Source organism: Pygocentrus nattereri, chromosome 28 (assembly GCF_015220715.1).
Source record: "Pygocentrus nattereri isolate fPygNat1 chromosome 28, fPygNat1.pri, whole genome shotgun sequence".
Taxonomy (NCBI): Eukaryota; Metazoa; Chordata; class Actinopteri; order Characiformes; family Serrasalmidae; genus Pygocentrus; species Pygocentrus nattereri.
In genome coordinates, this window is record NC_051238.1 from 5351462 (window position 1) to 5377136 (window position 25675).

At 40.9% G+C, this 25675-nt stretch overlaps 1 protein-coding gene across 3 annotated transcripts; it reads left to right on the top strand.

Moving 5' to 3' along the window:
* Positions 1 to 52: 52 nt before the first annotated feature.
* Positions 53 to 18606, top strand: npl (N-acetylneuraminate pyruvate lyase (dihydrodipicolinate synthase)). 3 transcript variants are annotated; one of them, XM_037535675.1, is made up of 13 exons: positions 196 to 596; positions 1285 to 1354; positions 2483 to 2556; positions 2642 to 2729; positions 2835 to 2892; positions 8128 to 8203; positions 8440 to 8532; positions 10552 to 10700; positions 11814 to 11860; positions 12043 to 12127; positions 13938 to 13942; positions 14220 to 14259; positions 16368 to 16501. In XM_037535675.1, exons 2-12 carry the CDS (start codon positions 1287 to 1289, stop codon positions 14257 to 14259), a joined length of 783 nt encoding a protein of 260 aa, XP_037391572.1. In that variant the 5' UTR covers positions 196 to 596; positions 1285 to 1286; the 3' UTR covers positions 16368 to 16501. The 3 variants fall into 3 exon arrangements, with proteins under 3 accessions (XP_037391573.1, XP_037391572.1, XP_017573267.1); XM_017717778.2 differs by lacking the exon at positions 13938 to 13942 and having other exon boundaries at positions 205 to 596; positions 16368 to 18606; XM_037535676.1 differs by lacking the exons at positions 12043 to 12127; positions 13938 to 13942 and having other exon boundaries at positions 53 to 596.
* Positions 18607 to 25675: the final 7069 nt, after the last annotated feature.

Below are 25675 nucleotides of genomic sequence, written 5' to 3' on the forward strand. Positions count from 1 at the left end.
ATCCGGGTAACAGGCGCAACCTGACGTCAGCTTTCTCGTTTTGTTTTGCTTTTTGCTGCAGGTGTGTCGAAAACACACTCATACATTCTGCCTTTAAAACTGCATTAAAACTAAAAAAAAAGAAAAAGATTTTATCACGTACGATACCGTTCTGAGCCCTGGTTGGTCCATTTCTCCCATTTACATAAGTCTCTTAAGGAGTTCTGATTTTATTTTCACCTTTTGCCAGAAGGTCTCTGAAAGTGAAATCTCAGAAGTGAAAATATTTCTTAAAAATATTAAACTTTCTGTCAATTGAACTATAAACAACCTTTCTTCTTGACGGACAGCGATATTGGCCAATATACATATCGTCTACCCTTCTGACACGCCCACTAACCCGGACCCAAGAATCCTATTGGACGGCGGCCGTCCGCCATAGAGCAAGTTTGTTTACGAACTACATTTCCCAGATTCCTCGAGGCTTCATGTGACTGTTGTATGGCTTCCCAGCTACCTGATGCAGACTCAGCGAATAAGTAGGTGCTTTTGTGTTTTCGCTGGAGCTCTTCGCCCAAGGAAGACGGACACGACGGACCGGACTGGAAGATAGCTAGGTAAGCATCTCACATTTAATGTAAAGAAAACTGTAAATATTTGGGAAAAACCTTAGCTGTGCTCATGGCCTTCAGTCGCGTAATTTTGTTGTGTTTCTCTTATTTCAGAGCACAAAAACAAATGCACTGACAGGATACTGAGTATAGTAGCCTGTTCCAGCTGTGCTGGAAAGCAGGGAGTGATTTAAAGCAGAATTTTTCAATAAGCTTGGCAGCTTAAGTCAAAAGTGAGAACTATAGTCACCTGTTATACAGTACATAGATAAAAGTATTAGGACACCTAACTACACATTACGCCTATAGGAGCTTTTATGACCTCTCATTCTAAATCCATAGCCATTAATATGGAGTTGCTCCCCCTTTGCAGCTATAACAGCTTCCACTCTTCTGGGAAGCTTTCTGCAAGATTTTGCAGAGTGTCTGTGGGAATTTTCACCCATTCATCCAGAAGAGCATTTGTAAGGTCAGTCACTGATGTTCGACGAGAGGTTCTGGCTCACCATCTCTGTTCTAGTTCATCCCATAGGTGTTCTCTTGGGTTGAGGTCAGAGTTATGTGAGGGCCAGTCAGGTTCTTCCACACCAAACTCATCCAGCCGTGCCTTTATGGAGCTGCTTTGTGCACATGATATAGGCGCTTAAATGATTCAAGTATAGCCATAAAGTGTCTGGTTTGTGTTATAAAACAGGGATGTCTCTTGATGTGGGGCAGCTCACAGGGCTGATAGCAGCTACCTTCACTCCTCTCACTCCACAAGGGTAAAAAAGTTTTTTCTCTTTATTTATAGATTTAGCTAGTGAATAAAATATTAATATCTTAGTATTCATGGTACATATGAGTAACAATGTACGTACAGTATCAACTAATGTTTGATTAATGAGACAGATCCAGAAATGTAAACCTGTATCTGGCCTGCAAAATACCCCCCTGGTATTCGGGGGTCCCATGATGGCTGCAATTGAAGTGCCGCTATTGCAAGTCAGTTAGCAGCCAGCCCACACTGGAATAGCTGGCTCCTAACTGACTTGCCATAGTAACACCATTGCTAGTTTAATGGCAGCAAAATGTTTGCTGTAACAATGCTTTTTTTTTTTTTTTTGGAAATGCTCCTTTTCTAGTCAGCACATTTACTGAGATCTTGCACATCTTTGTTGTCTTCGGTTTGAGAAATGAATAACTACTGGATTGGTTTATAGGTTTAAAAATAAGTTACATCATGTTGTAAAGTTTTCAGAGGTAACCAACTCATAGTTACAGTTGCTAGGCTGTGAAGGACCAACTGGGTGACCAGAATAGAGTACTGCAATACTTTCAAGAATTTTTTACAATACACAATATGTCATCATATTTATTTTTTCAGACACCTGATCATTTGGAACTGAGAAAATACAACCAGTGGTCTTACATTAAAAAAATAGTGTCAAAAATTTGGAACACAGTGATTTTTATTCAGTTTTTGACGTTCTGTGTTGAGCTAAATGTAGTAAAACAGTTCAGTTTTGCTCTCTTTATAATGAAACATGGAGTAGATCTGTGCTGAACAAGTAATGAGAATATCCACTATATGTTTATAAACATATATATATATATATATATATATATATATTGTGTTGTCTTGTGGCTTATCACAATAATGGTATATATTGTCAAATTGCCCAGCCCTAGTTAAGAATACTAAAGATGCAAGTTTGCCGTTTCATGGGTAAAGGGGGCTAAATTCTTGTTTTTATTAGTATTTTTCCCTAACAGAAAGCATGTTAAGTTTAGGTTCAGAGACCCCACAAAATGTAAAAGGGGGTTCAAGAGTTTACTTAGGGGGTCCTGGTGGGTGTATTTCACACCTTACCCATATCATGATGCATTTTCTGTTCTCCTGGTGTGTCTAGTGAGCTGAACCTGCCTGTGATCGGGCCGTATATCGACTACCTGCTGGAGAAACAGGGAGTTCGGAGTGTGTTTGGTGAGTTAGAGTCTCAAATGTGCAGAGGGAGAAAGAATGGGTGTTATTTTTTGTCTAATCTGTTTAATGTACTTGTTTGGTCTAGTAAATGGGACCACAGGTGAAGGCTGCTCTTTCAGTGTGGAGGAAAGGAAGCAGCTGGCAGAGGAGTGGTGCCGGCAGGGCAAGGGGAAGTAAGTGCAGTATATGTAGTGAAGACCTGTTAATTACAGATACTGTGTCAGCAGTTTGTTTGTCTGGTTTAAGCTAAAAATGTATGTTTCTGTGTTTGTTGTCAGGCTTGACCAGGTTATCGTTCACGTTGGCTGCTTGAATGTGAAAGACTCTCAGGAACTGGTGAGCGTTCTGCTCTTTGTGCTTTATCTTTCTCATACTTTTCATTGTGTTAAATTTCGGTACATACTGTACAGACGAAAAGTACAGCAGGAAGCAGTGATTTTATTTGAAGTTTAAAAAATAGACAACAGCCAAAAATATGGCATTGGTTTGCAGTACCGTGATCTTAAAGCCAAGTTGAAATCAAATTTGTTTTTAACTTTGGTAGTTTCTGTCATACTGGATTAAAATCACTCCACAATTATTACAGTCAGACTGTAAAACTACACACACTGCAGATTCATACTGGATTAAAATCACTCCACAATTATTACCGTCAGACTGTAAAACTACACACACTGCAGATTCATACTGGATTAAAATCACTCCACAATTATTACAGTCAGACTGTAAAACTACACACGCTGCAGATTCATACGGGATTAAAATCACTCCACAATTATTACCATCAGACTGTAAAACTACACACACTGCAGATTCATACTGGATTAAAATCACTCCACAATTATTACTGTCAGACTGTAAAACTACACACGCTGCAGATTCATACGGGATTAAAATCACTCCACAATTATTACCATCAGACTGTAAAACTACACACACTGCAGATTCATACTGGATTAAAATCACTCCACAATTATTACCGTCAGACTGTAAAACTACACACACTGCAGATTCATACTGGATTAAAATCACTCCACAATTATTACAGTCAGACTGTAAAACTACACACACTGCAGATTCATACTGGATTAAAATCACTCCACAATTATTACCGTCAGACTGTAAAACTACACACACTGCAGATTCATACTGGATTAAAATCACTCCACAATTATTACCGTCAGACTGTAAAACTACACACACCGCAGATTCATACTGGATTAAAATCACTCCACAATTATTACAGTCAGACTGTAAAACTACACACACTGCAGATTCATACTGGATTAAAATCACTTCACAATTATTACCATCAGACTGTAAAACTACACACGCTGCAGATTCATACTGGATTAAAATCACTCCACAATTATTACAGTCAGACTGTAAAACTACACACACTGCAGATTCATACTGGATTAAAATCACTCCACAATTATTACAGTCAGACTGTAAAACTACACACGCTGCAGATTCATACGGGATTAAAATCACTCCACAATTATTACCATCAGACTGTAAAACTACACACGCTGCAGATTCATACGGGATTAAAATCACTCCACAATTATTACAGTCAGACTGTAAAACTACACACGCTGCAGATTCATACTGGATTAAAATCACTCCACAATTATTACCGTCAGACTGTAAAACTACACACACTGCAGATTCATACTGGATTAAAATCACTCCACAATTATTACAGTCAGACTGTAAAACTACACACACTGCAGATTCATACTGGATTAAAATCACTCCACAATTATTACAGTCAGACTGTAAAACTACACACACTGCAGATTCATACGGGATTAAAATCAATCCACAATTATTACAGTCAGACTGTAAAACTACATGCTGAAGATTCATACTGGATTAAAATCACTCCACAATTATTACCGTCAGACTGTAAAACTACACACTGCAGATTCATACTGGATTAAAATCACTCCACAATTATTACAGTCAGACTGTAAAAATACACACACTGCAGATTCATACTGGATTAAAATCACTCCACAATTATTACCGTCAGACTGTAAAACTACACACGCTGTAGATTCATACTGGATTAAAATCACTCCACAATTATTACCGTCAGACTGTAAAACTACACACGCTGCAGATTCATACTGGATTAAAATCACTCCACAATTATTACCGTCAGACTGTAAAACTACACGCTGCAGATTCATACTGGATTAAAATCACTCCACAATTATTACCGTCAGACTGTAAAACTACACACACTGCAGATTCATACTGGATTAAAACCACTCCACAATTATTACCGTCAGACTGTAAAACTACACACTGCAGATTCATACTGGATTAAAATCACTCCACAATTATTACCGTCAGACTGTAAAACTACACACACTGCAGATTCATACTGGATTAAAATCACTCCACAATTATTACCGTCAGACTGTAAAACTACACACGCTGCAGATTCATACTGGATTAAAATCACTCCACAATTATTACAGTCAGACTGTAAAACTACACACACTGCAGATTCATACTGGATTAAAATCACTCCACAATTATTACAGTCAGACTGTAAAACTACACACACTGCAGATTCATACTGGATTAAAATCACTCCACAATTATTACAGTCAGACTGTAAAACTACACACACTGCAGATTCATACGGGATTAAAATCAATCCACAATTATTACAGTCAGACTGTAAAACTACATGCTGAAGATTCATACTGGATTAAAATCACTCCACAATTATTACCGTCAGACTGTAAAACTACACACTGCAGATTCATACTGGATTAAAATCACTCCACAATTATTACAGTCAGACTGTAAAAATACACACACTGCAGATTCATACTGGATTAAAATCACTCCACAATTATTACCGTCAGACTGTAAAACTACACACGCTGTAGATTCATACTGGATTAAAATCACTCCACAATTATTACCGTCAGACTGTAAAACTACACACGCTGCAGATTCATACTGGATTAAAATCACTCCACAATTATTACCGTCAGACTGTAAAACTACACGCTGCAGATTCATACTGGATTAAAATCACTCCACAATTATTACCGTCAGACTGTAAAACTACACACACTGCAGATTCATACTGGATTAAAACCACTCCACAATTATTACCGTCAGACTGTAAAACTACACACTGCAGATTCATACTGGATTAAAATCACTCCACAATTATTACCGTCAGACTGTAAAACTACACACACTGCAGATTCATACTGGATTAAAATCACTCCACAATTATTACCGTCAGACTGTAAAACTACACACTGCAGATTCATACTGGATTAAAATCACTCCACAATTATTACAGTCAGACTGTAAAACTACACACGCTGCAGATTCATACTGGATTAAAATCACTCCACAATTATTACAGTCAGACTGTAAAACTACACACACTGCAGATTCATACTGGATTAAAATCACTCCACAATTATTACAGTCAGACGGTAAAACTACACACGCTGCAGATTCATACTGGATTAAAATCACTCCACAATTATTACAGTCAGACGGTAAAACTACACACGCTGCAGATTCATACTGGATTAAAATCACTCCACAATTATTACCGTCAGACTGTAAAACTACACGCTGCAGATTCATACTGGATTAAAATCACTCCACAATTATTACCGTCAGACTGTAAAACTACACACACTGCAGATTCATACTGGATTAAAACCACTCCACAATTATTACCGTCAGACTGTAAAACTACACACTGCAGATTCATACTGGATTAAAATCACTCCACAATTATTACCGTCAGACTGTAAAACTACACACACTGCAGATTCATACTGGATTAAAATCACTCCACAATTATTACCGTCAGACTGTAAAACTACACACTGCAGATTCATACTGGATTAAAATCACTCCACAATTATTACAGTCAGACTGTAAAACTACACACGCTGCAGATTCATACTGGATTAAAATCACTCCACAATTATTACAGTCAGACTGTAAAACTACACACACTGCAGATTCATACTGGATTAAAATCACTCCACAATTATTACAGTCAGACGGTAAAACTACACACGCTGCAGATTCATACTGGATTAAAATCACTCCACAATTATTACAGTCAGACGGTAAAACTACACACGCTGCAGATTCATACTGGATTAAAATCACTCCACAATTATTACCGTCAGACTGTAAAACTACACACACTGCAGATTCATACTGGATTAAAATCACTCCACAATTATTACCGTCAGACTGTAAAACTACACACACTGCAGATTCATACTCGATTAAAATCACTCCACAATTATTACAGTCAGACTGTAAAACTACACACACTGCAGATTCATACTGGATTAAAATCACTCCACAATTATTACCGTCAGACTGTAAAACTACACACACCGCAGATTCATACTGGATTAAAATCACTCCACAATTATTACCGTCAGACTGTACAACTACACGCTGCAGATTCATACTGGATTAAAATCACTCCACAATTATTACAGTCAGACTGTAAAACTACACACACTGCAGATTCATACTGGATTAAAATCACTCCACAATTATTACCGTCAGACTGTAAAACTACACACGCTGCAGATTCACACTGGATTAAAATCACTCCACAATTATTACCGTCAGACTGTAAAACTACACACGCTGCAGATTCATACTGGAGTAAAATCACTCCACAATTATTACAGTCAGACTGTAAAACTACACACGCTGCAGATTCATACTGGATTAAAATCACTCCACAATTATTACAGTCAGACTGTAAAACTACACACGCTGCAGATTCATACTGGATTAAAATCACTCCACAATTATTACTGTCAGACTGTAAAACTACACACGCTGCAGATTCATACTGGATTAAAATCACTCCACAATTATTACTGTCAGACTGTAAAACTACACACACTGCAGATTCATACTGGATTAAAATCACTTCACAATTATTACTGTCAGACTGTAAAACTACACACACTGCAGATTCATACTGGAGTAAAATCACTCCACAATTATTACCGTCAGACTGTAAAACTACACACACTGCAGATTCATACTGGATTAAAATCACTCCACAATTATTACAGGCAGACTGTAAAACTACACACGCTGCAGATTCATACTGGATTAAAATCACTCCACAATTATTACCGTCAGACTGTAAAACTACACACACTGCAGATTCATACTGGATTAAAATCACTCCACAATTATTACAGTCAGACTGTAAAACTACACACTGCAGATTCATACTGGATTAAAATCACTCCACAATTATTACCGTCAGACTGTAAAACTACACACTGCAGATTCATACTGGATTAAAATCACTCCACAATTATTACCGTCAGACTGTAAAACTACACACGCTGCAGGTAATAAACTTTACTGTTTAAAGTTTCTGGTCTACAAAGTTAACCATGCTCCACTGTCTCTGTGCCGCTTGTCTCTCTGGAGACGTCAGTGTCTTTGTGCACATGCAGAATCGCGTTCCTGTGACTGACGCTTGAAAATGAGGAATAAAGTTTGCTGTGTTTCCTGCAGGCTCGTCATGCTGCTTCGGTAGGAGCTGACGCCATCGCTGTCATCTCCCCTTTTTTCTTCAAACCCATTAATGCAGGTTTGGGGTCTTCACCTTCCCCTCTCATTCTCTCACTTAGTAAATAAAGCTTAATTTGCATACTATATACATACTGTAAATATTTATCTGGCCCTTCCCACTATTTGACACACAAGCACCTAGTGTTAACATTATTGTAAAAAAGCAAGGGCCTTTTTTATGGGCCCTTCAAGGGTATTAATGATTGTAAAATGATTAAATCTGTTTCACATCTCTGTCTTGTGGCATTTTCTCAGAGGCGTTGAGGAGGTTTCTGCAGGAAGTGGCATCTGCAGCACCAAAGCTTCCACTCTACTATTACCACATACCCTCCATAACTGGAGTGAACCGTACGTGCAACACACTGACCACTCACCATCAAAATACACAACCCTACCATGGGTCTAATGTGAAAACAACCTTTTTTGAAGCCTTTTGGTCCATATTTTTGTTCATGTTTATAGAGAACACTCATCTAGTGTCAGAAACCACTTGTCTGTTAAAGATTACTTAACAATTCAGCACATTTTGAAGCAAGTGTTTATAATTTAGACATGCATTTATCGTACTGAGTGCGTTAATGGACTTAATAATCCGATAACGGCAGAAAATCATATTTTGTCAGTAATCCGATCAACATATTTACATGCATTTGAGTAATCAGACAATGGAAAACTCCAGGTCTCCATGAGTCAGACAGTAATCAGATTTCTGCTTTAAGATTAAATTCAGACCCTTATTAGTCCCACAACAGGGAAATTTTCACCTCTAACCCATCCGTGCAGTGAGACACCACATACACACTAGTGAACACACACACTTGCCTAGAGCGGGTGGGTAGCCCTATCTGCAGCTGGGGGTCAGGTGCCTTGCTCAAAGTCATGTAATGTCGGCTTAGGGGTTCAAACCGGCGACCTTCGCACATGCGCAGACTGAGAGACCTGAAAGATATGAGAGTAACAGTTTACACGCACTGAGAAACCTGATTTAAACTGAGCTAAAATCCAGCCTCTTTACCGGATTTTTGTTAATCGAATTTCTAGATTGGAGTGTAGTGTTTACATGACCATTTGAATAATCAGATAACTGCAAAAATCCCATTATGATCAGATTGTTGAGTGCATGTAAACGCACTCGATGCTAATATGTGGAGTTTAAGCTTCTATTAATTTAAGCTCCAGTGCTAAACTATAAACTTCACCAGACATGTTTTTGCTGAGCGGCTGCATTTGGAGGTTTTAAAAAGATTTCTGTCACTTTAAAGTTTAAAAAAACAGGGCCTCATTCACCAAATGTTATTATGAAGAAATTTCTTGTTAAAACCCCCTTTCACAGTTTTCACAAAGACTCTGACATTCACACTGCAACAAATGGTATGTTATCAAGTAAATTGATCATAAATCTAGGCAGATCAGATATTTTCCTGTTTAGATGGCTGTGCAATTTTAAGAAAATTGTCTCACTATATTGGCAGATGATTGTACTTGTTTTAAGAAATGAGTTTAAAACAAGCAAAATTATCTGCCAGTATAATAATCTAAAATAAGCTAAATAATTTTATGATAAGTGCACAACCATCTCAAAATGGGAAGTGTTAGTTATATCGACCATATAGATCATTTCACTTGACGAGACCATGTTGTGACGTGTGCCCGCCCCCTGGGCATTGATGGCGGCTGCGAGAGCCTGCAATACCAATTGTCGAAAATCGCTGGCGAGGACGGCAGGAAGAGAGCCGTGAGTGGGTAGGGGACAGGGCGCAAAGCCCGAGCTTTGCCAAGGGACGCGAGTGATGGCAGGAGGAGGAAGACGACAGTGCCAGCCACAAGAGGCACGAGGGCAATGAGGGCCTCTCGGGTCCTGCCCCCTGGTCAGAAGTGAGGCCACTTCACTACACCACATGTTCAACCCGGGCAGCCGAACTGCGAGCTGGGGGTGGTGACGAGGAGGCGGAGTAGCGAGATCTTGTCCCTCTCAGGCACTGTCGTCCTCCTCCTCCCACCGTCACTCATGTCCCTTGGTGGAGCCTGGGCTTTGTGCTCCATCAACCTGCCACCCTCGCCAGGCTTCGGTGCTGCTTTGTGTTCGGGCCCTTCCGGCGGGCTCTTTCAGCCAGCATCGCGCCCAGGGGTAGGCTCACGTCACAGCATGTAAGAAGATATTGGAGAATGAGGTTCATAGTGCATAAAAACCTTGGTGTGTTTATATACATATATGTGTGTGTGTGTGTGTGTGTGTGTGTGTGTGTGTTTCTGCACATCTATATGGATAAAGCTGACGTGAACTTGCGTTTATCGTGTGTGAATGACGTTTCTCTTCTCCTCTCTCACCTCTCTTCTTCTCTTCTCCCCTGCCCTTTCTCCTCTCAGTGGATGCGAGCGAGATTCTGGATGGGATTGAGAATCAGATCCCCTCGTTCAGAGGGTTAAAGTTCAGTGCAGCAGATCTGAGGGATCTGGGCCAGTGCATCAGTTACTGCCGTGTACGTGGCTGGTCTGTGCTGTACGGAGTGGACGAGGTACGCACCGATTCTCCTTTCATTTGTCTTTTTTCTCTCTCTTCCTGTATCAAAGTGCAGCTTCTGAACCAGATCACCTAAGTGAATAATCTGGGGAGTTTTCAGTTGAAGGGGAATTTCACCAATTGTTTACATTTCAGAGTAATATTTGAATAATAATTGAGATGTAAAAGTCATTCACGGCGGTTTCTTGTGAAAAGCTCCTTTCTAGAAACTGACTAAGAAATAGTCCACAATGTTGGTGATGGGAACCAGACAACTGAGGGGTTTAATACCTCCTAAAGCTCATTCAAATAAATCTACTAAATAAATGGTTAATAAGCAGCCCGATGCTGTTTTGAGACAATCCCCCCAAAATATGTTTAGGCATGTAGAGGGTGCCAAAATTCTTGTATGCCATGACATTTTTTCTGCATTAAGCACTATTTAACCATCGTCAGCATGACATAAATTTCAGAAGACTCCTGTAGGTTCACTGGTGGTTTGCATAGTAAATAGAATGTCTGTTTGTGCTGTAGTCAGGGCGACCCTTGGTTCCTATCACCACCACTGTAAAGACATCTTAGTTGGGATGTTTCTGTACAGTGAAACATTTCACATCAGAACAGTGTGAATGACTTTGTTTGAATCTTTAACATCTCAGCAATTGAACTGCACAGAAATGTTGAAAAATTGGTGTCATTCCCCTTTCAGGCATTCATACATGACATAACAGTAATTTGGGTCAAAATGATGCAGCTGTTTATTTAAAATATGTTCAAATATTTTTGTCTTTGGATACCCGTACTATTAAGTGTGGGACAGTCGTGGGCTGGAGGTTAGGGAACCAGCCTCGTGACCGGAAGGTCGCCAGTTCGATCCCCAGAGCCGACAGCACATGACTGTGGTGTCCTTGAGCAAGACACCTAACCCCCAACGGCTCTCCGGGCACCGTGGATAGGGCTGCCCACCAAGTGTGCTCACTGCCCCCTAGTGTGTGTGTGCTCACTAGAGTGTATGTGGTGTTTCACTTCAGGGATGGGTTAAATGCGGAGGCGGGATTTCCTCGTTGTGGGCCTAATAAGGGTCTCTTAATCTATTTGATTCTTTTCTTTATTTTTTCCCACCATTTAGCAACTGTTGGGGGCAGTGGTGTTGGGAGTCAATGGGGCCGTCGGAAGGTCTGTTTGTTCTTTTTATCGTCTTTTGGAACATTTGAAATAAAATATATAAATCTTCTCTTTTTCCTGCATCATCACAGTCATTATCAGTATTAGGCTTTAGTGTTTATGTGTCTCAATTTTTTCATCTACTCTCAATGTTTTTTTTAATTTTTTTTAGTCTTTCTCTGTTTCCTCACCAGTACATACAACTATGTGGGCAGCACTATGAACAGTATGCTGGGTGCGTTTGAGAGAGGAGATATTGATCTAGCCAGGAAGCTTCAGGTGTGTCTCACTTCTATCAATTGTTTAATTAGACCCCATCTGTCAAACACAGGACCCACAGGCCAGATCAGGACCGCCGCATAATCCAATCTGGCCTACAAAAGTGTTTAAATGTTCTATTGATATTATCCTGTTTCACAGTGCGCTACACTTCAGTCCCCAGCATGCACTGTAACGTAATATGCTCCATCTCTTACTGCAACAAGTCACAGTTTATGGCACAACGATTCTACACAGTTCTACATAATACCAAACACACTAACTCCTTTTCAGCTCACAGCAGTTTAGCTCCGCCCATTCACACTGATGTTATAAGCAGTGTTTCAGTCCAGGCTACTTTTAACTGAGGCACAATAGAGGGCAACCAATCAGAACAGATACACTATATTTCCAAAAGTATTCGCTCGTCTGGCCTCACACGCATATGAACTTGTGACCTCCTATTCTTAATCCATAGGGTTTCATATGATGTCGGCCCACCCTTTGCAGCTACAACAGCTTCAACTCTTCTAGGAAGGCTTTCCACAAGGTTTAGGAGTGTTCATGAGAATTTTTGGTTCTTCCAGAAGCGCATTTGTGAGGTCAGACACTGATGTTGGACGAGAAGGCCTGGCTCACAGTCTCCACTCTAATTCATCCCAAAGGTGTTCTATCGGGTTGAGGTCAGGACTCTGTGCAGGCCAGTCAAGTTCTTCCACACCAAACTGGCTCATCCATGTCTTTATGGACCTGCTTTGTGCACTGGTGCTCAGTCATGTTGGAACAGGAAGGGGCCATCCCCAAACTGTTCCCACAAAGTTGGGAGCATGAAATTGTCCAAAATCTCTTGGTCTGCTGAAGCGTTAAGAGCTCCTTTCACTGGAACTAAAGGGCCGAGCCCAACTCCTGAAAAACAACCCCACACCATGATACCCCCTCCACCAAACTTTACACTTGGCACAATGCAGTGAGACCAGTACCGGTCTCCTGGCCAAACCCAGACTCCTCGATCGGATTGCCAGATGGAGAAGCGTGATTGGTCACTCCAGAGAACACGTCTCCACTGCTCTAGAGTCCAGTGGCGGCGCTTTACACCACTGCATTCCACGCTTTGCATTGCGCTTGGTGATGTAAGGCTTGGATGCAGCTGCTCGGCCATGGAAACCCATTCCATGAAGCTCTCCACGCTATTATTGAGCTGATCTGAAGGCCACATGAAGTTTGGAGGTCTGTAGTGATTGACTCTGCAGAAAGTTGGTGACCTCTGCGCTCTATGCCCCTCAGCATCCGCTGACCCTGCTCTGTCATTTTACGTGGCCGACCACGTGGCTGTGTTGCTGTCGTTCCCAATCGCTTCCACTTTGTTATAATCCCACTGACAGTTGACTGTGGAATATTTAGTAGTGAGGAAATTTCACGACTGGAAATGCTGCACAGGTGGCGTCCGATCACGGTACCACGCTGGAATTCTCTGAGCTCCTGAGAGCGACCCATTCTTTCACTAATGTCTGTAGAAGCAGTCTGCAGGCCTAGGGGCTCGGCTTTATACACCTGTGGCCATGGAAGTGATTGGAACACCTGAATTCAGTGATTTGGATGGGTGTCTGTATACTTTTGGAAATATAATGTAGGTAGGTTTAAAAGACTGAGCTCCTGGGGAGATTTAAATAAAGAATATTTTAAGTATGCATGTAATATTTCAAGTTTACTATACGTGCCTTTGTTTTACTGTTGAAGTTTTTGCGTATTTTGAATTAACAATGGCCAGTACAGGTTACAGAACAACAATAATTGAAAATGAAACAAAACTTTTTTTTTCTCTGGCCCACAGACGTGGTGAGATTGTTTGTTTGTTTGTTTGTTTGTTTGTTTGTTTGTTTGTTTGTTTGTTTAATGTGGCCCCTTTACTGGTTGGGTTTGATGCACCTGTATTAGACTTGCCTTTTTAAAGCTGCTCCTTCCTTAGTTTGACTAATTTTACAAATGTATCTTTTCAATTTCTGATTTCTCTCTTAATAAGCTTGTATAAATGTGCTGCATGTCATCACAGTTGTATTAAAAGTTTAGAGTTTCCATTTGCTGGATCAGCTGTGTTTGTTTTTCTCCTTCTCAGTTTAGGATGCAGGAGGTCATCACATTTGCAATCAGTCTAGGTGAGTTCATCACTCTTTTACAATATTAAACCCTTTAGAAAGGTCCACATTTGAGTCAGTTCCATGCTCTTCTATCTATGTAACAGATTAGTTTCAAAGGCCTGTTGAATAATTCATTGTAATTATTGAACTGAATGCTTTACAGTTAATAATTTCATAATAACTCAGTAAATAAGGGTGACTAAGCTGAGATGGCAAACCGATTGTTCATCATTGAAATCCTATATTTAATAGAAAGTAGTACAAAGACAACATAGCAAGTGTTGAAACAGAGTAATAATATAGTTCTGTGAAAAATATATGCTCAATTTGAATTTGATGCCTGCAACAGGTTTCAAAAAAGTAGTTAGTTTCATAATGCGGTAGATGTTTTCAGTGGGTCAAAAGCCTGGACTGCAGACAGGCCAGTTTAGCACCTAGACTCTTTTACTACAGAACAGTGCTGTTGTAATAAGAGCAAAATGTGGTTTGTTATTGATTTGCTGAAATAAGCAAGGTCTTCTCTGAAAAAGACATTGTCTGAATGGCAGCATGTGTTGCTCCAAAACCTGTATAGATCAATGAGTATATTGATATATACAGGTATATCAATATATATCAATCAGTCTTAATGGTGCAGATGTGCAAGTCACCCATGCCATGTGCACTAAAGCTCCTCCATACCATCATGGATGCATTTGAACTGTGCGCTGATAACAAGCCGGGTGCTCCCTCTCTATTTTAGCTGGGAGGAAGAGGCGTGAATGGTTTCCAAAAAGAAATTGCAAATTTTGATTTGTTGGACCACAGGACACTTTTCAACTTCACCTCAGTCCATCTTAAATGAGCTCAGGCCCAGAGAAGGTGGCAGCATTTCTGGATCCTATGAGTCTTCCTTTGCATGATAGTTTTAACTTGCATTTGTGGAAACATTGACGAACTGTTTTCACAGACAACGGTTTTCAGAAGTGTTTCTGAGCCCGTGCAGACATTTCCACTACAGAATTGTGTCTGTTTTAAATGCAGTGCTGCCTGAGGACCTGAAGATCACGGCCAGCCGGTATTGGTTTTCAGTCTTATCCATTGGATGCAGAGATTTCTCTGGATTCTCAGAATCGTTTAATGACATTATGAAATCCCCAAGTTCTTTGCTATTTTATGGTGTGAAACGTTATTCTTGAATTGTCTGACTATTTGCCTACATGCTTTTGTACTATTTTTTGATAAAATACAGGGTTTAAATGTGTTGCACATCATTGCATTCCGTTTTTATTTACATTTTGCACCGCGTCCCAGTACTTGGAACAAGGTTCTAGTAAGCTGTTATTGCCATTGCACATAACACATGAAGGCTGGTGGTGTTCTCTACAATGTTATAAAAAGCATAATATCTGTTATGAGTTCTGTGTTTGTAGGAAACAAATTACATTTACAATGTCATATTTTCCAAATTGTGTTTGTATTTTACGAATGTGCAACAAGTATTACATATCCATAAACTCTGCCCAAAATTGCTCATTGATTTTGAGCTTTCTTGGACCAAACAGAAAAAATCTGAATGTGTATATGAGCTGAGTCAGAGTTACAGTTGAAGCCATGCTGTTTTTCTAGTTGTGCTATTTGAAGTGGGAGATTAGCTTGTTCAGCTGCATCAGTGAAAATCGATGAATTTCTAACTTTGTTAGATCACCTTCTTTACATATGAAAATAAATGGCACAGCAGCATTATGGCACCGAGTTGCTACATCTACCTTCATTGTGGTCACAAAGAAATATAACATTTATGAAAATAGACAAAAGAATAAAAGATATTTCAATATTTCATTCAGGATCATTCCGCTCTTTTAGGTTGGAATACATACGTAGTAAAATATCAGTTTGAAATGCTGCCATTGTTTTAGTAAGCAATACCGATACCTGTATCATTGTGTATCTCTTGACAAATGACTGAAATGTGTGCTTTTTGCTTTGACTTTAAAGGGTTATCCATGTCACAACCATCTCACATCACCACCAATATAGATATATTCCACAGCATATTTCAGTATGTAGCAGTTTTATAGCAGTATACTATTTTCTTTATATCATGAAGCACTAATTCTTTCTCTGTCTGCTCTTGTCTGCTCCAGGCTTTGGCTTGCACGTGAATAAACAATTGATGAGCGAACTTTCGGGGCTGTCCATGGGTCCGCCGCGGCTGCCACTGCTGCCCTGCCCTCCAGACCACGCTCAGGCCATCACTCAGAAACTACGGGATGTCCTGGCTTCTGATTAAACAAGCAACACAAAAAAAATCAGCCATATCAAGCAGAGAGAGACCAAAAATCAGGTTTAACGACATGTATTATATCGTCACTGTCCAATGAAAAACAAGTATCTTGAAAATAGTTACTTTACAGGAATGGGAAAAAATGTTCTGTACTTTTAATGTAAGTCAGTAGAAGGAGATTTTATTCCAAGCAATTTTGGAGCATTTCTATTTGTCCAATCAACATGAAATTTTCACACAATGTAAAGGACGGCTGCTGAGATCAAATGATGCAGAAAAGTAAAAATCGCAAACAAAAATAGAGATGCATGTTTTTAATTGGACAGTGACGATAAGAGGAAATCCATATATGCTAAGCAATGATTGGCTGATCAAATATGCCCCTGTTGTGAGCTGTCTTTCATTTTGGTCCCGTTTTTATAGAAACTAAATGTTTTCTTAAACCTGCCATTATGGCAGTACTTCAGCCAAGAATGCTAACATGGCTAGTAGTGGGGACCAGTTGGTTTGGTTCATTTACCGGTCCTCTCTAGCTTTCAGTCGTCATTACTAGCGTTCACATTTTTGGGTGAAGTGTTGCTTGGTTTAACGTTTTATACTTGAAGATGCCAGAGCACACATGGCATTCTAATGGCAAATAAACCACACTACTACGTTTCAGGCCAGTTTTCCATGTATGGGCCAGTTTTAAAAGTTTCACTCCACATGATAAAACGGGTAATTACTCTACTCATCCAAGGCACCTGCTCATCCAGAATATCTTCTGAAATCAAGCAGTCAAACCACATCCAGGCCATGAATAACGCCGTGCATACCTGCCAGTGACTGCTTTTACATGCACTTAACAATCCGATCATAATCGTATTTCTGCAGTTATCCGATTATTCAAATGGCCATGTAAACACCATACTCCGATCTTAAAATCTGATTAAGAAATCTGAGAAAGAGGCTGGATTTTAGCTCAGTTATCAGATTTCTCAGCGCATGTGAACTTTTACTCTGATTTCTTTCGGATTCCTCTGTCTGCGCATGTGCGAAAACAGACGGCGGTACTGGAAATAAGCCAGTAGCTGGATCCGATTCCACAGAAACCGAGTACGTTGTTGACAAAATGAGGAATTTAAATAGTTCTCATCTCAATAGTTCTCATCTCATCTTCTAGATGATATATATTCATATTTTCAGGCAAAGTGCTGATGTTTTAAAAAAAAAAGTTTTACGTTTAAATTTTACTTCTTTTGTAAGTTTATTGGCTGGTTGTAAAACAGAAATCTGATTACTGTCTGACCAGACGTTTCTCCATTATCCGATTTCTCAAGTGCACATAAATGCATTGATCGGATTACTGACAAAATCTGATTTTCTGCAGTTATCAGATTATTTAGTGCATGTTTTAGGACACAGTATGAATTGTGAGCTTAGAAATATTAATAAACGTTCACCATGGATTTGAATTTGCTGTAACTCCCTGTGGTCTAAAATCTCTGCCTGCTGTGCCCAGCAAAGGTTTGTCCATTTTTATAGGTCGCCTTAAGTGACTTAAACCACTTGAAGAACTGGATGCGGTTCATCTTGTTGAGAGACGTTTTTGGAGATGTGTTTGCAGAAAAGATTTGAGTGACTACTGACTTCAAGTGTCTGTTACTAACACTAGCTTTGCACGTCCAGCACTAACCTAAAGAAGCAAAATGTGTCCAGCAAAATGTTTAAGGTGGGAAAAGTGGAGAAAAGAGTAAACAAATAAAGAAAAATATGCTGAGTTATTGCTTATGTATGGTTTACTGAACTTTATAAGGGATTTGTCTGGTCACTAATATTTTCAAGGATCAACGTTCATTGTACTGAAAGTCTGTTGTTATTTTATGATCTTGCTTTATGATTGTTGTTGTAGTGTGTGCATTTGTGCCTTTATTTGAGCTTACAAAGTAAAACACAGTCCCAGATGATCTGTACCAGCACTTTTAATTCAAATACATTGTTTTATTGTATTCATGGAATCCTTTTTGCATTATTGAATATAAACGAGATGAATTAACCTCAGCCCTTGATTCCTTGCTGTTACAAGTTTTGATGTGAAATAAAACGTTTATAATCTCCTTCCCCTGCTGACGTTCATTCTTCTTTCCTTTAATTTCTTTACTTTGCTTCACTTTCTCCTTTTCCCAGTTCTGCCTAAACTGGACTGTTTTCAGCCTGCTGTCCTCTCTGAGGCTGCACGTCCTGCTGTGGGTTTTCAGGGAGATGATGAAACGCTGCAGTTTAGTTCAGTGTTTACTCGAGAACAGAGCAGAGGGTCTCGCAGGGACTCAATGACAGTGCTGCTGTCTGGACATCCTTATGGCACAGGGACTAGTTCAATTCATTCTCTCTGTCTCTCTCTCTCATATATATGCGTATATAGGTGTGTGTGTGTGTTTATATACACCAATCAGGCATAACATTGTGAGCACCCCCCTGTTTTCTCCTTGTCCACTTGATCAGCTCCGCTTACTGTATAGCTGCACTCTGTAGTTCTACAGTTACAGACTGTAGTCCATCTGTTTCTCTGATACTCTGTTACCCTGTTCTTCAGTGGTCAGGACCCCATGGACCCCCACAGAACAGATACTATTTGGGTGGTGGATCATTCTCAGCACTGCAGTAACACTGACATGGTCGGTGGTGTGATAGTGTGCGTTGTGCTGGTGCGAGTGGATCAGACACATCAGTGCTGCTGGAGTTTTTAAACACTGTGTCCACTCACTGTCCACTCTATTAGACACTCCTACCTTGTCCCTCCACCCTGTAGATGTAAAGTCAGAGACGACAGCTCATCTGCTGCTGCACAGTCTGTGTTGGTCATCCTCTAGTCCTTCATCAGTGGTCACAGGACGCTGGCTGGATGTGTTTGGTTGGTGGACTATTCTCAGTCCAGCAGTGACACTGAGGTGTTTAAAAACTCCAGCAGCTCTGCTGTGTCTGATCCACTCAGACCAGCGCAACACACACTAACACACCACCTCAGTGTTACTGCAGTGCTGCGAACGGTCCACCACCCAAATAGTACCTCCTCTGTGAGGGTCCATGGGGGTCCTGACCACTGAAGAACAGGGTAAAAGGGGGGCTAACAAAGTAATGTTATGCTTGATTGTTGTATATAAAACCTCATTTTATAGATATTTTGTGGTGAAGTATCTGTTGGTTGTTCCGCACTGTTACTAGTCAGTGGAATAAATAGCAAATCAGATACATTTCAGTAGAAAGTTCTAGCTCGGATACCCCCCACCCCACCCCCCCCACCCCCTAAGATAATACATTCCTGCACATCCTCAGTAGCGCAGCACTCTCCTTCAGCTCAGGGCCTGCTGAGCTCAGTAGTGGGCACCACATACGCTGGAAGGAAGAACTCGAGGAAACAGACGAGTGGGCGAGAGAGTGTGACAAAATGGAAAGAGGGAGAGTGTTTTGGCCAGAAAGATGAGGCTAACGAGTACAGAGTGATCAGCTTCAGCTTTCAGTCTCTCGCTTACTCGGTTTTGGTTCTGCTCTTCCAGTCACTGGTTCAGTTAAGTTTGATTGTCTTCTTGTAAAGTCAGGGTGGGTTACTGTGGAAAAGGTCAAACTGCAGCAGCACTATGGTTTCCAGTGCTCCCTGGATGATGGTTCAGGTGCTGGTGTTGACCAATGAGCCAGGCTCAGGCCAGGTGTTGCTGGGTGAAGGAGAGCAATGTGGAGGGTCTGTTGCGGGAAGGTGTGAGGCCGATCTCACCTGCATGGCTGCTGAAAACAAAGAACAAAATAGTCCCTAATCACTATTCCCTACTTTGGAGCACTAAATAGACACTACAGAACACCTTACCTTAAATGTATGTTAATTTAACAGAATTAATTATGTAATTTATGGATTTATTAATTGTGTAATTTAGTCCATTTGTTATGAAATGTTCACACAGTGTTTACACTCTGATGTCCTGTTATCATTTTTATAACCAGACTGGCTTCATGAACTCATTTCAGGTGAAAGTCCTCCAGCGTCTCTCTTGGTAAACCAGTCTTTTAATAGAACGTCATTAATTAGTGAAGCTGACGTCTATTAAAATGATCAGAAGCACAAAACACTGAAGGTAAACAGTTTCCATCAGGGAGAACCGAGTGGCTCTGAAATCACTTTTTACACACAAGCAAAGTTTCAGTTTCAGATTTATTTACAACTTAGTTCCAAGTTTAAGTTGAATAAAAACTGGCTTTAAACTCAGGATCACAGATGAGCTCCTTTACTATGTTGATCTGTAGGCGTCTGTTCATAAACATAACAACTTCAGCGTTATAAGCTTTTAAGTGTGTTTTTTATGTAGATGCTGTGTTAACGTATTTTTAATCAGAGGATTTTGACTTTAATATAACTTGGACATGTTCAAACATTTGCATAGTCACTGTGTCTGAAATAATCAGCTTTTAATTCGTCTCATTCTTTGATTTATCTGTTATCGCTCTTCATGGTGCTCTGATGTTGTCTCTCTTCATCCTTTCCTATTTCTCTCTCTCTCTCTCTCTCTCTCTCTCTCTCTCTCTGAGTGTTGCCGGGGCGAGTTTCTGATGCGTGGGCGGACCGTCAGCGCCCCTGGGTTTGGGGCTGTAACGTTCACGCTGCAGCGTGTGACTGTTACTCTCTGCAGACCTGTCACTCAGCATTCTCCTACAGCAGCCTGCATCACTGACTCATTGCACTCAGAGGTCTCCCTCACACACACACACACACACACACGAACCCTCTAAACTAGCTAGAACTCTCACAGAAATCTCAGTAAGAATCCTGTTGCTGCTGCAGGTGATGAGCTGCACCTGTGAAGGGCGGTGAGGAAGAGGAGGAGGAGTGTGTGGAGTGGGGATTTCAGGTGCAGGGCCACCAGAGTGTGTGAGGAGAGAGAGTGTGTGTCACACACGCCGCTGCTGTCTCAGCACGCCTGTTACGACACTCTGAGTAAGAGTCATCATTTCCACGGTAAAATCACTGACACTTACTTTCCCATCCCCCCCGTCCCTTCCTCTCTCTTTCTCTTTCCCTCCATCTTTCTCCCTCTTTCCTTCTCTCCTCTTCCCCTCTGTCCCTCCCTCTCTCTTTCTCTTTCCCTCCATCTTTCTCCCTCTTTCCTTCTCTCCTCTTCCCCTCTGTCCCTCCCTCTCTCTTTCTCTTTCCCTCCATCTTTCTCCCTCTTTCCTTCTCTCCTCTTCCCCTCTGTCCCTCCCTCTCTCTTTCTCTTTCCCTCCATCTTTCTCCCTCTTTCCTTCTCTCCTCTTCCCCTCTGTCCCTTCCTCTCTCTTTCTCTTTCCCTCCATCTTTCTCCCTCTTTCCTTCTCTCCTCTTCCCCTCTGTCCCTTCCTCTCTCTTTCTCTTTCCCTCCATCTTTCTCCCTCTTTCCTTCTCTCCTCTTCCCCTCTGTCCCTTCCTCTCTCTTTCTCTTTCCCTCCATCTTTCTCCCTCTTTCCTTCTCTCCTCTTCCCCTCTGTCCCTCCCTCTCTCTTTATCTTTCCCTCCATCTTTCTCCCTCTTTCCTTCTCTCCTCTTCCCCTCTGTTCCTTCCTCTCTCTTTTTCTTTCCCTCCATCTTTCTCCCTCTTTCCTTCTCTCCTCTTCCCTCTGTCCCTCCCTCTCTCTTTCTCTTTCCCTCCATCTTTCTCCCTCGTTCCTTCTCTCCTCTTCCCCTCTGTCCCTCCCTCTCTCTTTCTCTTTCCCTCCATCCTTCCCCTCTGTCAATCACTTTCTCTCTTTCTCTTTCCCTCCATCTTTCTCCTTCTCTCTCTCTCTTTCCCTCTCTCTCTCCTCCCTCATTCTTTACTTCCCTCTTTCTGAAGATCTCTATACTATTCTCTTCTTCTTTCTCTCTTTCCCTCCATCTTTCACTCTCTTTTTCTCTCCCTCTCTTTTCCTTTCTCATCTCTCTTCTCATTCCTTCTTTACTTCCCTCTTTCTGCAGATCTCTATACTATTCTCGTCTTTTTCTTTCTCTTTCTATGTCTTTTTCTTTCTCCTCTCTCTTTCTCTTTCTCCCTCTCCCCCTGTCCCCCCTCTCTCTCCCCCACCCCTTCCTCTTTCTTTCTTTTTCCCTCTAATTTTTCTTCCTCTTTCTCCCTCTCTGTTTTTCTCTCTTTCTCTTCCATCTTTTTATGCCTCTCTCTCTCTCCTTCTCTCTCTCCTGATCTATCTCACCCTCTTTCTCTTTTTGTTTCTCTTCCACTCCCTCTGTCTCTTTTTTGTCTGTTTATCCCTCCATCTCTTTCTGTTTCTACCATCTTTCTAGCATTCTCCCTCTTTTTCTCTCCTTCTTTCTTTCTTGTTCTTTCTTGTCAATATTCTCTCTCTCGCTCTCTTTCTCTCTTTCTCACAGGGAAAGTCTTGTGTAATAATGTGACCTGTCCTGAGGTTCAGACTCAGTTGTCCAAATTCTTTTCTTACTCGTTCCTTTACCCCTCCTGGACACTGATACCCTCTGGTGGCGGCGCAGTGCACCTGCAACTTTCAGCTCTGCTCTCCAGAACCCACATCCTGCCCTGAGGACACCTGGCCTTAACTTGTTGCCAAGGGTGACGGCCACCGCTATGAGTGTGTGAGAGAAGAGGACTGATGAGGACACACACACACACACACACACACACACTGCAAAAAATGCTATCTTGTCAAATAAAATTGTCTTAAATCTAGTCAAAAAATCTGACATTTCTCCTGTTGAGATTGTTGTAAGCTTAATTTAAGATTATTTAACTTATTTCTAGACATTTTTACTTGTTTGAAGAACTTTTATCAAGTAAAATTTTCTCACTATGCTGGCAGATAATTTTGCTTGTCTTAAGAAATGAGCTTGAAACCAGCAAAACTATCTGCCAGTATAGTGAGATAATTTTACTTAATTAAATGACCTAAAAGAAGTAAAAAATATCAGAAAATAAGCTAGAAAATCTTATAATAAGTGCACAACCACCCCAAAATGAGAAATGTTAGATAGATCGACTAGATGTAAGATCATTTCACTTGACAAGATATCATTTTTTGCAGTGCACACACACACACACACTCTCACCGTGGTGGTACGCCACCTGTGCAAGTCCAGTCGTGAAATTTCCTCACTACTAAATATTCCACAGTCAACTGTCAGTGGGATTATAACAAAGTGGAAGTGATTGGGAACGACAGCAACTCAGCCACGAAGTGGTCGGCCACGTAAAATGACAGAGTGGGGTCAGCGGATGCTGAGGGGCATAGTGCACAGAGGTCACCAACTTTCTGCAGAGTCAATCACTACAGACCTCCAAACTTCATGTGGCCTTCAGATTAGTTTAAGAACAGCGTAGAGAGCTTCATGGAATGGGTTTCCATGGCCGAGCAGCTGCATCCAAGCCTTACATCACCAAGCGCAATGCAAAGCGTTGAATGCAGTGGTGTAAAGCACCGCCACTGGACTCTAGAGCAGTGGAGACGAGTTCTCTGGAGTGACCAATCACGCTTCTTCATCTGGCAATCCAACGGACAAGTCTGGGTTTGGCGGTTGCCAGGAGACGGTACTTGTCTGACTGCATTGTGCCAAGTGTAAAGTTTGGTGGAGGGGGGATTATGGTGTGGGGTTGTTATTCAGGAGTTGGGCTCGGGCCCTTAGTTCCAGTGAAAGGAACTCTTAATGCTTCAGCACCAAGAGATTTTGGACAATTTCATGCTCCCAACTTTGTGGGAACAGTTTGGGGACGGCCCCTTCCTGCTCCAACATGACTGACCACCAGTGCACAAAGCAGGTCCATAAAGACGTGGATGAGCGGGTTTGGTGTGGAAGAACTTGACTGGCCTGCACAGAGTCCTGACCTCAACCTGACAGAACACCTTTGGGATGAATTAGAGCGGAGACTGTGAGCCAGGCCTTCTTGTCCAACATCAGCGTCTGACCTCACAAGTGTGCTTCTGGAAGAACGGTCAAAAATTCCCATAAACACACTCCTAACCCTTGTGGAAAGCCTTCCCAGAAGAGCTGAAGCTGTTATAGCTGCAAAGGGTGGGCCGACATCATATTAAACCCTATGGATTAAGAATGGGATGTCACTCATATGCGTGTGAGGCCAGACGACCGAATACTTTTGCCAATAAAGTATATCTAATATTTCTCATGATGAGACTGCTGTATTAATATTATTAGATTATTCATTATTTTTCAACTCAGTGCTACTTATTTTAAGTCATTTAAACAAAAGCAACTGGCAGGTACTTAGATTTGTAATTATATTTGAGTAATTTGATAATGTTTGAGGCACCATTTAGTCCCTATAACTCTTACACAAGTACACTTTTTTATGGAAATTGTTTTTCACATTAACACAAAACAAATATTTTTCTAAGTGCTGTAGTCAGAATCAGAATCAAGCTTTATTGGCCTGGTAGGCTACGCATACAAGGAATTCGGTTTTGGTTACAGGAGCTCACAGTGCACAGTATCAGACAGATATTCATATGTAGAGAAGAAGAGAAAATAAATAAAAAATATAACAAAATAAAATAAAATAAAACTCACATTCCTGCCATCATTCACAATAAGTGGGGTGAGAAGGCAGGTGAGTAAGATACTAGAATAGCACTGGTTTGAGTGGCAGTTCCAGAGGATGGAGTTGAACTTGATTCTATATACCAGCATATGTAGAAGTGCAGTTGAAGCTGGAATATTGTTTTATGTAATATTTTAACTGTTCAAGAGAGTGATGGATTGTGGGAAGAAGCTTCTTTGTAGCCTGGATGTCCTGATCCTAATCTGGCTTGAGGGAAACTGGGTCCTGATAGTCTCCATCATATGGGGTTTTTGGATCACCCTTTGTCTGGCCCATCACCTAGGACCTGTTTGCCTTGGGAGACCCTACCTGGAGCTTTCGCCCCTGACAACATAGCTCCTAGGATCATGTAGGCATGCAAACCTCTCCACCACGGTAAGGTGGTGATCCAAGGAGAGGTTTATTTAACGTTGCATTATTTAGAAAAATAAGAATATAAAAATACCATGTCACCACTGAGTCACAACAAAAGGCCCCAGTTATGTTTTTTTTTTCTTTTCACCAAGGGCCTTTAAACCAAGCGCTTTGAAAATGAACCTATATGTCTTGGTTTATAATGTATTTAAAATATATTTACACTATATTAAATTTAACTTATTATAAATAGTAC